This window comes from Acanthochromis polyacanthus, chromosome 2, assembly GCF_021347895.1.
Source record: "Acanthochromis polyacanthus isolate Apoly-LR-REF ecotype Palm Island chromosome 2, KAUST_Apoly_ChrSc, whole genome shotgun sequence".
Taxonomy (NCBI): domain Eukaryota; kingdom Metazoa; phylum Chordata; class Actinopteri; family Pomacentridae; genus Acanthochromis; species Acanthochromis polyacanthus.
The window spans coordinates 46,495,685-46,514,266 of NC_067114.1; the positions used below are offsets into that span (position 1 = coordinate 46,495,685).

General features: G+C 40.1%; 1 protein-coding gene across 3 annotated transcripts in view; it reads left to right on the forward strand.

The window, feature by feature from the left end:
* Positions 1-18,582, forward strand: part of LOC110968495 (multiple epidermal growth factor-like domains protein 11) — a 178,899-nt gene that overhangs the window by 123,961 nt on the left and 36,356 nt on the right. For all 3 annotated transcript variants that reach the window (XM_051940529.1, XM_051940532.1, XM_051940536.1), the window contains exons 11-13: positions 559-733; positions 12,197-12,317; positions 16,261-16,424. In XM_051940529.1, the coding sequence (XP_051796489.1) occupies positions 559-733; positions 12,197-12,317; positions 16,261-16,424 (460 nt within the window). The remainder of the gene's footprint in view (positions 1-558; positions 734-12,196; positions 12,318-16,260; positions 16,425-18,582) is intronic.

Here is an 18,582-nt window from a genome sequence, read left to right on the forward strand (position 1 = left end):
TAGATAAATACTGTAGGACCACCTCCATCCTCAGGTAGATAAATACTGTAGGACCACCTCCACCCTCAGTAGATAAATACTGTAGGACTACCTCCATCCTCAGGTAGATAAATACTGTAGGACCACCTCCACCCTCAGTAGATAAATACTGTAGGACCACCTCCACCCTCAGTAGATAAATACTGTAGGACCACCTCCATCCTCAGGTAGATAAATACTGTAAGACCACCTCCATCCTCAGGTAGATAAATACTGTAGGACCACCTCCACCCTCAGTAGATAAATACTGTAGGACCACCTCCACCCTCAGGTAGATAAATACTGTAGGACCACCTCCATCCTCAGTAGATAAATACTGTAGGACCACCTCCACCCTCAGTAGATAAATACTGTAGGACCACCTCCATCCTCAGTAGATAAATACTGTAGGACCACCTCCACCCTCAGTAGATAAATACTGTAGGACCACCTCCACCCTCAGTAGATAAATACCATGTTTCACCAAGCACATCAGAGTTATTGATAATTAATTATTAACTGTGATCTGTTTCCTCTCAGCTGCCATCCTCTTTCAGGTGAATGCACCTGTGCAGCTGGGTGGGCGGGGCTTTACTGCAACGAGACCTGTCCGTCAGGTTACTACGGCGACGGCTGCAAGGAGACGTGTAACTGCATGAACGGAGCCGACTGCGACGGCGTGACTGGAGCGTGTACCTGCGCACCTGGATACATAGTAAGTAGAAAAACACCTGGATACATAGTAAGTAGAAAAACACCTGCATACATAGGAAGTAGAAAAACTCACCTGGATACATAGGAAGTAGAAAAACACCTGGATACATAGTAAGTAGAAAAACACCTGGATACATAGGAAGTAGAAAAACACCTGCATACATAGGAAGTAGAAAAACTCACCTGGATACATAGGAAGTAGAAAAACACCTGGATACATAGTAAGTAGAAAAACACCTGGATACATAGTAAGTAGAAAAACACCTGGATACATAGTAAGTAGAAAAACACCTGGATACATAGTAAGTAGAAAAACACCCGGATACATAGTAAGTAGAAAAACTCACCCGGATACATAGGAAGTAGAAAAACTCACCTGGATACATAGGAAGTAGAAAAACACCTGGATACATAGTAAGTAGAAAAACTCACCTGGATACATAGGAAGTAGAAAAACACCTGGATACATAGTAAGTAGAAAAACACCCGGATACATAGTAAGTAGAAAAACTCACCCGGATACATAGTAAGTAGAAAAACTCACCTGGATACATAGGAAGTAGAAAAAAGTAGAAAAACTCAATTTTCGTCCTAAATAATCAAAAATGTGTCCCAAATTACTCCAAATTTGTCTGAAATGACAAAAACATCTCCATCCTCAATTGACAAAAAAATGTGTTCAACATTACTAAAAATTCATCCAAAAAATTCTCCAAAATGACTCGTGTGAAGAGAAATCTTCAAGGAAATGTACATATTGGAAAATTATTTTTTAAGTTTTCATAAGAAAAAGCTAGCATTAGCATGGATTAGCAGCCCTGTTACTGTGATTAGAGTAGGGTGAGTAAACAACACAGAAAACATGGAATAAAAATGCTACCATTGATGTGGAAGTCGAGCCAATCAGTACCTAGTATTGATCAATACGGAGCAGAAAACTGGAAAAGAGAAGGTTGATTTTTCAGACCTTTTGAAGCCCAAATGTGCTCCAGCTCTGGAATAAGTCATTTGTTAGTTTTCTATATGTTAGTTTCAAGTGAACAATAAACTGATCCTAGCGTCTAAATTTGCTGCAGTTTTCCTTTACGATGCTGATGAAAACACACATTTCTGTTTGCTAAGTGTTGCAGCGCTCTTTGTTTACAGTCAGATTACACACTAGTGGATGATCTAACATGTGCTGAGAGGAGGGAAACTGCTGGGAAATGTTCCTTTTTTAGCCTGGTCTTCAGAGAAACGTGCCGTCTTTGATCAGAACACGCTGCTATCGAGTGGAACCGGCCTAATGAACGTCCTCTACATGTGTCAGAACTTTTAACTCTGAGAGCGTTGCATCAGCTGGACGTCTGTTTGAGCAGAAAAACACCAACCGCAACAAATCAGAGGGATTTCCTCAGAAATTACTGTAAGCTAACGGACTCCGGTGAACCCAGGAGCTGGGATGAAGGATTTTTCCAGATAAAGTTCAAAGGCGGCAGCAGGTGCAGAACAGGAAGTGGAACGTGGAGTTAATTTATCAGCTGCTGTTGACTCTGCAGGTTCACGGCGACGTGGCTTTTAATGGAAGAAGGCGACTGCAGGTGCAAACTCTGTGATATAGGTCAACATAGAGGAGGAGAGGGCTGAGATACACTGGAGATATGTTCAGTTTCTGCAGGACTTTAAGGACATTTTAGCCTCATTTTCACTGGATCTAGATTAAGATTTAAGCCAGACTGAAGCAGTGGGCGGATATATGTGACCTTTGATTGTTTCATGTGTGAACAACCAAAGATCATAATTTTATTTAATTATCTACACAGGGATCAGTTTTATTCTCATTATGTATTTACTCTTGGGTACATAATCAATATACATGGTGGGTTTATTTGTTTTTATGCTGATGATGATAGATTATCCGGAGTGTTTTAAGTCACTGTGTTTCTGATGTCGAAAAGCTTTCTGAAGTTAAAGTTGAACAAAACAGACTGTCGTTATGGATGGCAGCTCATTGCTAACGAGATTCTGACACCAGCTGCTTATTTTTAGAGCATGTTTTTGTTATTATACTGAGTTTTTAGCAGCATCCATCTCTGAAATATTTCAAAAATAGTTTATTTTACACAGAAACCATTTTACAAGGTTTCATTTTATCACACAACTTCTTCTTTATCTGCTTGAATGAAAAATATATTCGTCAACCAAGCAAGATGAGCAAATCAATCATGTTTCCACCTCTTTACACTGGTTCCCAGTATGTTTTAGCCTCTTTAAACTGTTTCCCAGTATGTCTCAACTTCTTTGAAGTGGTTCCCATTATGTTTTAGCTTTCTCTAATCTGGTTCCCAGTATATTTTTGTATGTATGTATTCTGGATTCTGCAGCAGTAACTGGTGAGGTGTGCACCTCCCACTGATCTCAGATGAACCTCCTCGCAGCCCTTAGATGACAGTAGCGTTGATAATCAAAGTAACGGTAGCGTTGATAACTGGAGTAACGGTAGCGTTGGTAACTGGAGTAACGGTAGCGTTGATAATCAAAGTACCGATAGCGTTGATAACTGGAGTAACGGTAGCGTTGCTAGCTGGAGTAACGGTAGCGTTGATAACTGGAGTAACGGTAGCGTTGGTAACTGGAGTAACGGTAGCGTTGATAATCAAAGTACCGATAGCGTTGATAACTGGAGTAACGGTAGCGTTGCTAGCTGGAGTAACGGTAGCGTTGATAACTGGAGTAACGGTAGCGTTGGTAACTGGAGTAACGGTAGCGTTGATAACTGGAGTAACGGTAGCGTTGGTAACTGGAGTAACGGTAGCGTTGATAATCAAAGTACCGATAGCGTTGATAACTGGAGTAACGGTAGCGTTGATAACTGGAGTAACGGTAGCGTTGATAACTGGAGTAACGGTAGCGTTGGTAACTGGAGTAACGGTAGCGTTGATAATCAAAGTACCGATAGCGTTGATAACTGGAGTAACGGTAGCGTTGCTAGCTGGAGTAACGGTAGCGTTGATAACTGGAGTAACGGTAGCGTTGGTAACTGGAGTAACGGTAGCGTTGCTAGCTGGAGTAACGGTAGCGTTGATAACTGGAGTAACGGTAGCGTTGGTAACTGGAGTAACGGTAGCGTTGGTAACTGGAGTAACGGTAGCGTTGGTAACTGGAGTAACGGTAGCGTTGCTAGCTGGAGTAACGGTAGCGTTGATAACTGGAGTAACGGTAGCGTTGCTAGCTGGAGTAACGGTAGCGTTGATAACTGGAGTAACGGTAGCGTTGGTAACTGGAGTAACGGTAGCGTTGATAATCAAAGTACCGATAGCGTTGATAACTGGAGTAACGGTAGCGTTGGTAACTGGAGTAACGGTAGCGTTGATAATCAAAGTACCGATAGCGTTGATAACTGGAGTAACGGTAGCGTTGATAACTGGAGTAACGTAGCGTTGATAACTGGAGTAACGGTAGCGTTGGTAACTGGAGTAACGGTAGCGTTGATAATCAAAGTACCGATAGCGTTGATAACTGGAGTAACGGTAGCGTTGCTAGCTGGAGTAACGGTAGCGTTGATAACTGGAGTAACGGTAGCGTTGGTAACTGGAGTAACGGTAGCGTTGCTAGCTGGAGTAACGGTAGCGTTGATAACTGGAGTAACGGTAGCGTTGGTAACTGGAGTAACGGTAGCGTTGGTAACTGGAGTAACGGTAGCGTTGCTAGCTGGAGTAACGGTAGCGTTGATAACTGGAGTAACGGTAGCGTTGCTAGCTGGAGTAACGGTAGCGTTGATAACTGGAGTAACGGTAGCGTTGGTAACTGGAGTAACGGTAGCGTTGATAATCAAAGTACCGATAGCGTTGATAACTGGAGTAACGGTAGCGTTGCTAGCTGGAGTAACGGTAGCGTTGATAACTGGAGTAACGGTAGCGTTGCTAGCTGGAGTAACGGTAGTGTTGGTAACTGGAGTAACGGTAGCGTTGCTAGCTGGAGTAACGGTAGCGTTGGTAACTGGAGTAACGGTAGCGTTGATAGCTGGAGTAACGGTAGCGTTGATAACTGGAGTAACGGTAGCGTTGCTAGCTGGAGTAACGGTAGCGTTGGTAACTGGAGTAACGGTAGCGTTGCTAGCTGGAGTAACGGTAGCGTTGGTAACTGGAGTAACGGTAGCGTTGATAGCTGGAATAACGGTAGCGTTGGTAACTGGAGTAACGGTAGCGTTGATAGCTGGAGTAACGGTAGCGTTGATAACTGGAGTAACGGTAGCGTTGATAGCTGGAGTAACGGTAGCGTTGATAGCTGGAGTAACGGTAGCGTTGGTAACTGGAGTAACGGTAGCGTTGATAGCTGGAGTAACGGTAGCGTTGGTAACTGGAGTAACGGTAGCTTTGGTAACTGGAGTAACGGTAGCGTTGGTAACTGGAGTAACGGTAGCGTTGATAGCTGGAGTAACGGTAGCGTTGGTAACTGGAATAACTGTAGCGTTGGTAACTGGAGTAACGGTAGCGTTGATAGCTGGAGTAACGGTAGCGTTGGTAACTGGAGTAACGGTAGCGTTGATAGCTGGAGTAATGGTAGCGTTGGTAACTGGAGTAACGGTAGCTTTGGTAACTGGAGTAACGGTAGCGTTGATAGCTGGAGTAACGGTAGCGTTGATAGCTGGAGTAACGGTAGCTTTGGTAACTGGAGTAACGGTAGCGTTGGTAACTGGAGTAACGGTAGCGTTGATAGCTGGAGTAACGGTAGCGTTGGTAACTGGAATAACTGTAGCGTTGGTAACTGGAGTAACGGTAGCGTTGATAGCTGGAGTAACGGTAGCGTTGGTAACTGGAGTAACGGTAGCGTTGATAGCTGGAGTAACGGTAGCGTTGGTAACTGGAATAACTGTAGCGTTGGTAACTGGAGTAACGGTAGCGTTGATAGCTGGAGTAACGGTAGCGTTGGTAACTGGAGTAACGGTAGCGTTGATAGCTGGAGTAACGGTAGCGTTGGTAACTGGAGTAACGGTAGCTTTGGTAACTGGAGTAACGGTAGCGTTGATAGCTGGAGTAACGGTAGCGTTGGTAACTGGAGTAACGGTAGCGTTGGTAACTGGAGTAACGGTAGCGCTGATAGCTGGAGTAACGGTAGCGTTGGTAACTGGAGTAACGGTAGCGCTGATAGCTGGAGTAACGGTAGCGTTGGTAACTGGAATAACTGTAGCGTTGGTAACTGGAGTAACGGTAGCGTTGATAGCTGGAGTAACGGTAGCGTTGGTAACTGGAATAACTGTAGCGTTGGTAACTGGAGTAACGGTAGCGTTGATAGCTGGAGTAACGGTAGCGTTGGTAACTGGAGTAACGGTAGCGTTGATAGCTGGAGTAACGGTAGCGTTGGTAACTGGAGTAACGGTAGCGTTGGTAACTGGAATAACTGTAGCGTTGATAGCTGGAGTAATGGTAGCGTTGATAATCAGAGTAACGATAACGTTGATAATCGGAGGGGAAGGTCTCCGTCAGATCGTCGTCTGGTCATCAGCAGCTACATTCAGACTGATCTTCTCTCAACGGAGCTTTCATTGATTCCCAGAGAATTTATGCTGTGCTGGTAACTCCCACTGTGGGGCTCCGTGTGGACATGAACCGGCTTTAAACAGAATTTATACGAGCTATTGTCACCGGATTGGACAGCCGGATCGATCCTGTAAACATGTGCAACTCTGAGCCAAGGTTTGAAATGAGCAGCAATGTGTCATCAGAGAAACCAACAGGAGCTCTGTGGAGTTATCTACAGCCTCCTGACTGGAAAGGAAACACTCTGCTGGTGTCACTGGACCTCACAATCACTGATTCTATTAGGTTTTCCTTTTTATTATTAGTCTTACAGTCATAGAAACCCACCAGGATTTATGAGAGAAAGCAAATATAATCCTTATTATCATCGCTGTTAGTGAATAAAATAGTGGATTTAAAAGCAAAGCAACGAGTTCAGATCTCCTTTTACTGATGTTTAATTAACAGATGAAAACTTTGTCATCAGAGAGAAAATAAGCTCCAGTTCAGTTTCTCATCATTCTTCATATTTAATAAATAAAAAACACTTCCTATAATGTACAGTCCTTGTTTCTGTGCGCTCCTTTGTCTAATTCATTTTGTTTGTTGTTTGTGTTCTTGCCAACTTTGTAAAGCATCTTGAAGGGTTTTGGAAAACACTTTGTTGTTATTCACGTTTTGTGTCTCTTTGTTGTTGTTTTGTGTCTCTTTGTGATCATTTTGTGTCTCTTTGTTGTTTTGCGTCTCTGTGGTCGTTTTGCATCTCGTTGTGGTCGTTTTGCATCTCTTTGCTGTTGTTTTGTGTCTCTTTGTTGTTTTGCGTCTCTGTGGTCGTTTTGCATCTCGTTGTGGTCGTTTTGCATCTCTTTGTTGTTGTTTTGCATCTCTTTGTTGTTGTTTTGCAGCTCTTTGTTGTTGTTTTGCGTCTCTGTGGTCGTTTTGCATCTCTTTGTGGTCGTTTTGCATCTCTTTGTTGTTGTTTTGCATCTCGTTGTGGTCGTTTTGCATCTCTTTGTTGTTGTTTTGCAGCTCTTTGTTGTTGTTTTGCATCTCGTTGTGGTCGTTTTGCATCTCGTTGTGGTCGTTTTGCATCTCTTTGTGGTCGTTTTGCATCTCTTTGTTGTTGTTTTGCATCTTGTTGTGGTCGTTTTGCATCTCTTTGTTGTTGTTTTGCATCTCGTTGTGGTCGTTTTGCATCTCGTTGTGGTCATTTTGCATCTCTTTGTTGTTGTTTTGCATCTCGTTGTGGTCGTTTTGCATCTCGTTGTGGTCGTTTTGCATCTCTTTGTTGTTGTTTTGCATCTCGTTGTGGTCATTTTGCATCTCTTTGTTGTTGTTTTGTCTCTTTATTGTTGTTTTGCATCTCTTTATGGTCATTTTGCATGTATTTGTGGTGGTTTCGCGTCTCTGTGGTTGTTTTGTGTCTGTTTGTGGTCATTTTGTGCCTCTTTGATGCATGCGTTGTGTTCCTTTTTTGTTTCTGAGTTCACTGCTAATAAACAGACACTGCAGCTCTTCATATTAATATAATTCCAGTTTTTCCTCTACCAGAAGCCGTTTTCTCTCTACCTGCTCTTAAATATTTAGTCTTTGGCAGCAGGTTTCTAATATTTTATGACAAATTCTTGGCATTAATTTCCCAGCGGATCCTGAGATCTGCCTATAGGCCGACTTTATTCGAGCTGCAGGAACCGGAGTAAAAACATGAACGACATCAAAACTGCTTCAGCGACCGAACAAGGAGAGAAAACGAAACCTGTCAGTGCAGCTGGCAGCTGTTTATCCATTACATCAATCCTGGAGAGTCTGTTAGCCTCTAATACATTTATTACTGTTAGCCTGTAATACATTTATGTTCTCCATAGTGTTTTTTTGCTATTTTGTGTCTTATTTTTGTCGTATCATTTTGTCTTGTTTCTATCATTTTGTGTCATTTTGTGTCTTGTTTGTCATTTGGTGTCATTTTGTGTCATTTTGTGTCTTGTTTTTATCATTTTGTGTCATTTTGTGTCTTGTTTTTAGCATTTTGTGTCATTTTGTGTCTTGTTTTAGCATTTTGTGTCATTTTGTGTCTTGTTTTTAGCATTTTGCGTCTTGTTTTTAGCATTTTGTGTCATTTTGTGTCTTGTTTTTAGCATTTTGTCGTTTTTATCATTTTGTCATTTTGTGTCGTTTTTATCATTTTGTGTCTTGTTTCTATCATTTTGTTTCATTTTGTGTCTTGTTTTTAGCATTTTGTGTCATTTTGTGTCTTGTTTTTAGCATTTTGTGTCATTTATGTCATCTTGTGTCTAGTAAGCATCATTTTGTGTCTCATTTTTGCCCTCAATGAGTTTGTTTTGCATGTAAATAGCAGCAGAAATCCATCATCTAAACCTCCATACAGACGACAAGAATGAACCCGCAAATGTGACACCTAGAAGCTGCTTTATGATGGATTTCCACTGAGCAGAGACTGAGAGACGGTTTTAAAGCCTCAACAAATCAACTTGATTTGTTTCTGTCTCACTTTTCCTCACTCTGGTTCATTTTTCAATCTAACAGTTCTGTGGAACCAGAATGAAGAAGGAGAAAGAACTCAGACATGTCTTCTGTCAGGTAGAATGACAGGAATCAGGAAAATAGAAAATATGGATGTAAAATAACACAAACTGTCTAAAATAACGTCCAGCTTCTCTAAATTGACTCAAACAAGCTCTAAAATGTTTTCGAGTCCCACATCTGATAACACTACAGAAAAGTGGATATTTAACTTTAATTTCCATGTTTCAGCCTCTCCAGACTCTGTCTCTATACTTTTTGTCAATTTGTATCTCATTTTTGCCATTTTGTCTTGTTTGTGTAATTTTGTGTCGTTTTTATCATTTTGTGTCGTTTTTATCATTTTGTGTCTTGTTTGTGTCATTTTATGTCTTGTTTTTGTCGTTTTGTGTCTAATTTTTGTCATTTTGTGTCTTCTTTTTGTCATTTTGTGTCATTTTCTGTCTTGTTTTTATTATTTTGTGTCTCCTTTGTGTCATTGTCATTTTGTGTCAACTTTTTACCATTTTGTGTTTTGTTTTTGTCATTTTATGTTTTGTTTTTGTCATTTTGTGTCATTTTGTGTCTTGCTTTTGTCATTTTGTGTCCATTTTTTTTATCATTTTGTATCTCCTTTGTGTCATTAAATGTCATTTTGTGTCAACCTTTGAGCATTTTGTGTCTTGTTTTCGTAATTTTGTCTTATTTTTGTCATTTTGTGTAATTTTTGTCGTTTTGTGTTAAATTTTTGATCATTTTGTGTCTTCTTTCTGTCATTTTATGTCTCCTTTGTGTCATTTAATGTCATTTTGTGTTAACTTTTTATCATTTTGTATCTTGTTTTTGTCATTTTATGTTGTTTTCTGTCTTGTTTTTGTCATTTGTGTCTCCTTTGTGTCATTTTTGTCATTTTGTGTCATGTTCACTTTAAATTGACTTTAATGTGATTTTTACCCCGTTGTTCCAGTGAATTCTGCTTGTTTTTAACCACCAGGAAACATTTGGGAATCAACACTGACATTAAACAAAAAAGTTAAAGGTTGTATTCAACAATAGAAAAGTAAAAATTCATCATAAAAATGCACCTTAAAAGAGCATTTCCTGTTTCAGTGACTGAAGTTTTGCACAAATATCGACCAAACAAATTACCCCTGTTTAAGGAGGTTTCCCCTCACAGTGTGAAGAAGAAAACCTGAAATTAAAACAATGACCGTCTCGGCTTGAACTCAGACCTGCAGATAAATATCAGGAGCCATCGATCCGCCGCTGTTTGTCATTCCTGAGGTCACTTCCTGTGTCCCCTGGGACTTCCCTTACCGCTCCCACGCTCCTTATTTATTAACAAAGTTTTATTTAAAAAGTCATTAAAGCACCAACTTTTTAATAAGGCCGCTGTCTTCCCCCGTCTCCTCACGTTTGGCAGGCTTTGTGAATATTAGTGATCTGGAAGCAGGCGGCTTTAATTAGTACCGTTTGCAGCTTTAATTAGCGCCATTTGCAGCTTTAACTAGCTCCATTTGCGGCTTTAATTTGCGCCGTTTGCAGCTTTATCTTGCTCCGTTTGCAGCTTTATTTTGCTCTGTTTGCAACTTTATTTTGCTCTGTTTGCAGCTTTAATTAGTGTTGTTTATGTGTAGAAGGTCCTGATCAATGCAGCGACGGCGGCGGCTAACAATAAGGTTGGACGTCCTGCTAGTGTGGAGCTGTCCGTCCGGATCCATCGATCTGCTGGGAGGCCGGCAGCCATCATGGCCTCCTCCTCTATTATACATGTCTGCTGTTGCATCACAGATTTAAAGATAAACTCTGACGTTTGTCTGCAGGAGACAGAGGAGAAACCTTCATGTGATGCAACTGACACGAGAATAAAAGAAGCTGCTTGAGAAAAGCCTCTCTGCAGTGCTTTAATGGAGACGTTCTCTCCTGAAAACCTGGAAAACATCTCCAGTTTGACACGTCTGCAGACTGACGGCTTCTATAAAACATGATGCTCAGCACTGTCGAAGCTGGAGGACAGGCAGTAAAAACACAACTGTTTTTGTTCTGTTGGAGGAGTTTTTGAGGCAAAGTGGAACAGCAGACTGTTGGTATCAGGACTCAGTTTGAATGTTTACAGAGCTGCTCTGGGTTCCATTAGTTTAGTCTTTTGTTTGGTTTCTTTTTAAATATCAGGTTTTAGATTGATTTCAATGACCCATCCAGTCCTGGTTTACTGGATTACATTAAAGTTTCCACAGAGATCCGACCATCTATGCTAACGTTAGCCACATTAGCTGCTAACACTCAGGATTTACCATCAGTCATGAGCCACTGGGTGTTCAGGTCCTCTAATGCTGGCAGTGCATGAAGATTCTGGTGTTCACTCTTACAGACAGTTTTTAATTCATTTTACGCCCATTTTAAGTTATTTTGAACACATTTAAATTAATTTTGGACCAATTTTGAGTCCGTCTGGACAATTTTCAAATTATTTTGGCCTAGTTTTAGGGCATGAAGACTCTTGTTTTCACTCTTACAGCTAGTTTTCAAGTTATTTTGGAAAATTTTGAATTATTTTAGATACATTTCAATTAATTGGACAAGTTTTGGTTCATTGTAGACACATTTTAAGCCATTTTGAACACATTTAAATAGATTTTGGACCAGTTTTGAGTCGTTCTGGACAACTTTCAAGTCATTTTGGTCATGTTTTATTGCATTAAGACTGTTGTGTTCACTCCTACAGCAGAACATTTGGTGGGTTCAGACATTTTAGAATTTTCAAGTCATTCTGGACGATCTTTGGACACAGTTTGAATAGTTCAAAGCTAAACTTCAAGCCATTTTGGACAATTTGGACAAGTTTTTGCCATTTTAGAAAAATTGTGAGCCATTTTATAGAAGTTTTAATTAATTTTGGACTAGTTTTGAGTCGTTCTGGACAATTTTCAAGTCATTTTGTTTCAGTTTTAGTGCTTGAAGACTGTTGTGTTCACTCTTACAACAGAACATTTGATGAGTTTTTAGACATTTTACAGTTTAGCTGAAGTAGCTGTAGGAAGTAAATAAAGCTGTGGACTGAGAGACTCATTGTGATTGGTTCACCTGGAAGCAGTGAGGGGGCGGGGCTACAGAGAGGTGGACCGTTATTGGTTCACGATGGTACGTGGCACTTGGGTCAAGTTCTCGTTGGTTTGTCAGCTTTTATTTGACACAAAACACAATAAAAAGACATTTGGGTCCTTTAACTCATGATGCAGGATTTTAAATGCATCAAATAATAAGATAACAGGTTGAAACTCCAACAAACTAACAACACATGAACACCAGTAAAGAAGAAAAACACTCAACTTCTGGTGTACTTCACTAAACCAGCTGGTTTTGTGTTGTTTCTTTTCCCATCCCAGCGTATATAAACTGTGTTTCTGAGCGTTTTCCATCATCTTCTTCCTGTTTGCTGTTTCCAGGGCGACGACTGCTCCATCAGCTGCCCTTCAGGCCTCTTCGGGACCAACTGCACCTCGTCGTGTTCGTGCCACAACGAGATCTCCTGCTCCCACATCGACGGATCCTGCATCTGCAAAGAAGGTCCTAAACGTTCCTTCATTCTTATTCTTCTCATGAGTCCCTGAATGCCTCACCATCCTGCAGATCCACAGTTTAACAGCATCAGCTCCGATTCAAAGCTTCCTGCTGCTGTTTTCTGGAGGAGAAAAGCTGTCTTCTCTTTTATTTAAGTCTCCAGAACTCTCCTGTTCCTGCAGACGCTGATTTTATTTTGCCATAAATTCTCCCCTGGAGAACAGCAGCAGGAAACCTTCAATAAACAGAAAAAATCTGCTTTTAGATGCTTGTGTTTTCCAGCAGAGATGTTTTTCTAACACTATTAAATCGTTTTTCTCTTTTATAACTCAGAACACATCTTTTTTGTTGACCTCATCACCAATCAGTCAGAAGATTCATCAATAAATCGGTTGGTTAATCTGCAGAAAAGCCATCTGTAGCGAATGTTTGGAGCAGCGAGAACCAATAAAATCTTTTAAAAATATGCAATGTAAAAATATATTGTGAAAAAATAAAGAAATAAAAATGTTATAATATAAAAAATAATATGCAAAATTTGTTTTAAAAAATCTTTAAATAATATGCAGTGTAGAAATATATCATGGCCAAAAGTAAAAGTAGAAAATATTATAATATATAAATTACAATGAAAAATATAGAAAAAAATATTTAAATAAATATGCAATATGAAAATACATTGTGTAAAAAATTATTAGACAAAGATTCTAATATAAAAAATGCAAAAATGTAGAAAGACAATCTTCGTAAAAATATGTAAAATATATCCTATTAAAAAATATAAATATAATAATATAAAAATATTTGCAAACATGTAAAACAAATTTAATAACATTTAGTTTAAAAATGTGTGTTAAAAAGTCAAAGTAACAAAATCCCAATATAAAAAATGATTTGCTAATATGTAAAAAACACAATTTAGTGCCATAAATCCAGTGTGTGAAGCTGTAAAATAAATCTAATTCAGAAATGAATACATTTAGAAAATCTGTAATGTCAATATTTATAAGTTTTTAGAAATTTATAGTGTTTTTATATTTTCTTTGTTTTATTTTCTTATTATATTATATTATTTTATAAATAAAAACAAAATAACTTAAATTGAAAAATATAAAAGAAGCTAAAATGTAACAATTTAATTTTTTTTAAAAATAGTTAAAATAAAAACTCATGTCCGTGGAGGATCATGGGAGTCCTTTTATTTTTTTTATTTCATGCATATTTTTATTTTTATTGTTTGTCTATAATCAGTCTCCATCATAATTAGTCTTAAATATGTCTTATTTTCATATATATAATTTTCTGATGGGTTTAGTATTTAAATGATTCGGATAAATTCACACCATAATTGTCATTACTTGGTTTTGATTCTAATATTTGAACTGGAGCTTTGAGCTTGTACTCTCTCTGTGTAGTATTAGTCCTGGAATGTGCAGAACTTGTTCAGTATTTTGTTCTTGCTTCTCTTAATATCTCTCAATATGAGCGTCGTTAAATATTAAAGCTCGTTGGGATTTCAGGTAATTAAAGTGGAGAAGAACCGGAGTCGTTCTTTATTCTGAGAGCCGCCGAGGACCAAAAGATCCTCCTGATTCTTCAAACATCCCAGAATATTTATATTTAACTCTATTCTGTAGCAGCCACTGCATTCACAAACACCAACACTTGTTCATTCTGCAGATTGGAGTCAAGAATCAACAAGATAATCACAGACAGTTAGAGATGATTAGAGATAACTCAGACTGGATCTAAAATATGGATCCAACTCCTCCAACATTCACTTTTCTCTGTTTCATTAGAGACCAGCAGCAGAAAAATCAGATTAATGAGCAGAAAGAGATGAAAACTGAAGAGAAACGTTCATTATCCTGATATTTCTACCGGTTTGGAGCAAAAATTATAGAAAAATAGAGGAGAGATTACAAATAAAACTATGAAACGACATTTAAACATGTAAATAAATGATATACTAAATGAATTAGATATTACAAGAGATACAAGGAAAAGAGAATAATACAAAACCGATAAAAAAAATAAAGCATATATCGAGAGACATTTACACATCTAGGAAATAATACATGAACACACTGATGCTAAATAATAATGTAAAGTGAGAATAAAATGCAAAAAGAAAAGATTATAATTCATAGTGCAAAAATATTGTACAGAAAGTTACTGAACAATTTTATTATTTTATTTTATACAATACCAGTCTTTAGTTTGGACACAGCTTCTCATTTAATGGTTTTTCTTTATTTCCATGACTATTTCCATTGTAGATTCTCACTGAAGGCATCACAACCATGAATGAACTCATATGGAATCATGTAGTGAACAAAAAAAGGTGACCTAAGTCAAAACATGTTTTATATTTTAGATTCTTTGCTTTGATTCCTGCTTTGAACACTCTTGTTATTCTCTGGATGAGCTTCATGAGGAAGAACCTGAAATGGTTTCACTTCACAGGTGTTTCTTGTGGGGTTGGTCCATCAGAAGTCAGGTTGGTCCACAGTAGACAGCCCTGTTTGACAACTGTTAGAATCCTTATAATGGCAACAACCAATCAGCTAATTAAAGAGAAAACACAGTTCATCATTACTTTAAGAACTGAAGCTCAGTCAGTCCGGAAAACTGCAAAAACTTTGAATGAATCCTCAAGGAACCATCTAGCAACTATCCAGGAACCTACAAAGAACCATCTAAGAACTACCCAAGAACCTACCAGGAACCATCTAGGAACTACCCAAGAACTTATGAGGTATGACCTAGAAACCTACCAGGAACTACCTCGGAACTACCCAGGAACCTACAAGGAGCCATCTAGGAACTAATCAGGAACCTACCAGAAACCATCTCAGAACTACCTAAAAACCTATCAGGAACCATCTTGGAACTAACCAGGAACTCTTCAGGAACTACCCTGGAACCTAAGATGACTTTGAATGTGTCTCCAAGTTCAGTCTCTAAAACCATCCAGCCCTACGACCAAACTGTCTCCATGAGGACAGCCCAGGAAAGGAAGACCAAGAGTCTCCTCTGTTGCTGAGGACAAGTTCATCTGAGTCTCCAGCCTCAGAAATGTTAACAGCAGCTCAGATTAGAGCCCAGATAAATGCCACACAGAGTTCTAGTAGCAGACACATCTCTACATCACCTGCTCAGGGGAGACTGACCAATCAGGCCTTTCTGGTCCAATAGCTGCTAAGAAACCACTACTAAGGAAAAGTAACAAGCAGAAGAGAAACAACAGGAATGGACATTAGACCAGTGGAGATCTGGGCTTTGATCTGATGAGTGTAGATGTGAGATCTTTAGTTCCACACACCTTGTCTTTGTGAGACCAGAAAAGGTGAACAGATGGTCTACATGCATGGTTCCACCATGAAGCATGGAGAAGGAGGTCTGACGGTCACTGCTGGGGATTTACTTCAAACTGAAGGAACCCTGAACCAGCATGGCTACCACAGCATCCTGCAGCAACATGACATCCCATCAGTTTGGTTTAGATGGACCATCATTTATTCTCCAACAGCACAATGACCCCAAACACACCTCCAGGCTGTGGAAGGACTATCTGACCAAGAAGGACATGATGGAGATGACCTGGCCTCCACAGTCACCTGACCTAAATCCAATCCAGATGGTTTGGGATGAGATGGACCACAGTGTGAAGGTCTTACCACAGCCATGAACTCCTTCAAGACGTTACAAAACCATTTCTGGTTCTACCTCATGAAGCTCATCCAGAGAGTGTCAAGAGTGTCAAAGCAGGGATCAAAGCAAAGAATCTACAAACTAAAAGTGTTTTTTTCTCTCTATCTGAAGGCTTCCAGGGCGTAGACTGCTCTGTCCTACAGACTAACAGTGTTTTTTCTCTCTATCTGAAGGCTTCCAGGGTGTAGACTGCTCCGTCCTACAGTTTGACAGTGTTTTTTCTCTCTATCAAAAGGCTTCCAGGGCGTAGACTGCTCCATCCCGTGCTCCAGTGGATTCTGGGGTCTGAACTGTAACCAGACGTGTCGCTGCAGCAACGACGCTTCCTGTGATCCAGTTAACGGGAGCTGCAGCTGCTCAGCCGGATGGAGGGAGGAATACTGCGACGTTCCCTGTCCGGTTAGTCATTATTATATTATAATTATATATATATTATATTATTCACTCAGTTATTACAGAAAAAACAGCAACAGGTTTGAACATCTTTGGCCCTGCAAATTTTCACAGATAATCTAAAATATGCTGAAAACATAGAATCAAGTGGTGAAATATGTTACCCTACCGGGGTATCACACTTCTCAGCCTCCCTGGGAAAGTTTACTCTAGAGTGCTGGAAGGGAGGCTCTGACTGATTGTAGAACCTTAGATTCAGGAGGAACAATGTGGATTCTGTCCTGGTCGTGGAACAGTGGATCAGATCTTTACTTTTGCAGAGCTGCTGAGGGGGTCATGGGAGTTCTACCTGCCAGTCTACATGTGTTTTGTGGATCTGGAGAAGGTCTACGACCATGTATCATGAAGGGCTCTGTGGGGGTACTAAGGGACTATGGGGTACCAGGATCACTGATAGGAACCATTTGGTCCCTGTAGAACCAAAGGTAGAGCTGTGTCTGCATACTCAGCACAAAGTCAAACATGTTTCCAGTGGGTGTTGGACTCCTTCAGGGCTGTCCGTCGTCTCTGATCCTGTTTGTGGGCTTCATGCATCTCAAGGATCAGCCGGGGTGAGGATGGTGTCTGGTTTGGGGACCTCAGGATCTCTGCTTTTTGCAGATGATGTGGTTCTGTTGGCTTCCTCAGATCTTCAGCAGCACTGGAGCGTTTTGCAGTCGAGTGTGAAGCGGCAGGGATGTGGATCAGAACCTCCAAGTCTGAGGCTATGATTCTCTGCCAGAAACCGGTGGATTGTTCCCTCTGGGTTGGGGGGGAGCTGCTTCCCCAAGTGAAGGAGTTCAAGTATCTCAGGATCTTGTTCATGAGTGATGGAAAATGGAGCTAGACATGGACAGGAGGATTGTTGCAGCGTCAGCAGAAATGGGGGCATTTTATTGGACCATCGTGATGAAGATTTACCATCCAGCTACGTTCCAACCCTCACCTGTGGTCAGGAGCTCTGGGTAGTGACCAAAAGAACAAGATCATGGATACAAGTACCTGAAATGAGCTTCCTTTGTAGGGTGTCTGGGTTCAGCCTTAGAGATAGGAGGAGAAGATCAGACATCTAGAGGGAGTTCAGAGTAGATCTGCTGATCCTTCACCTCTAAAGGAACCAGAACATGTCCTCTTGGAAGGAGACCCCGAGGTAGACCCAGAACTCTCTGGAGGGATTATATATCTCATCTGGCCTGGGAACGCCTCAGGATCCAACAGGAAGAACCCGGAAAGTGCTGCTGGGAGGAGGAACGTCTGGAACGACCTGCTTCATGTGCTGCCTCCACGACCCGACCTCAAATAAGAGGAAGGAGATGGATGGATGGATGGATGGATGGATGGATTTGCAAAAATGTTTTAAAAAATCTTTAAAAAATATGCAATGTAAATATATATATATGTATATGTATATATATATATATATATATATATATATATATATATATGTATGTATGTATTTCTAAATATAGTGTGCAAAGCTATGAAATGAATGTAATATAAAAATGAGTGTGTATATATATATATATATATATATATATATATTAGACCCTCCAGAAAAACATGGGCTAAAATCCTTGATTATGCGAATAAATATGCGGGGTTTTTATGCCATTTTATGCGGGGAAATTGCGGAAAGTTGCAAAGTATGCGAATAGTTGTGAAATATGCAAAAAGATGCGAAATATGTAAGAACTGGGAAAAAGAGGTGATTCTTCTCCTCCATCCTGTTACTAAGACACACACATCCCTTACTGAGGTTAAAATACTTTCCTATTCATTTTTTAAGAAATTGTAATTGGGGTTTAACCACACACACTCATACACACCCCGGTGCGCTCCTTCACTCACACACACAAACCCACTCACACAGCGCACTCACACAGCACACCCACACAGCACATTCCCTGGAGAAGTCGTGGAGAAGTGCTGCAACACGGTTGATTTTCTTCGGTGCTCCAGAACGATGTTGCACGGGGTGCAAAAAAGTTTCCCCCCACTTTTTTTTTCGTGGAAATGTGAGATTCTTGCTGGAATTATGCGCTGTTTTGCGGGGATTATGCGGCCTTTTGGGAAATAATTGACCCCCGCATAATCAGCAGCATTTTGGTGATTAATGCGGGAATTC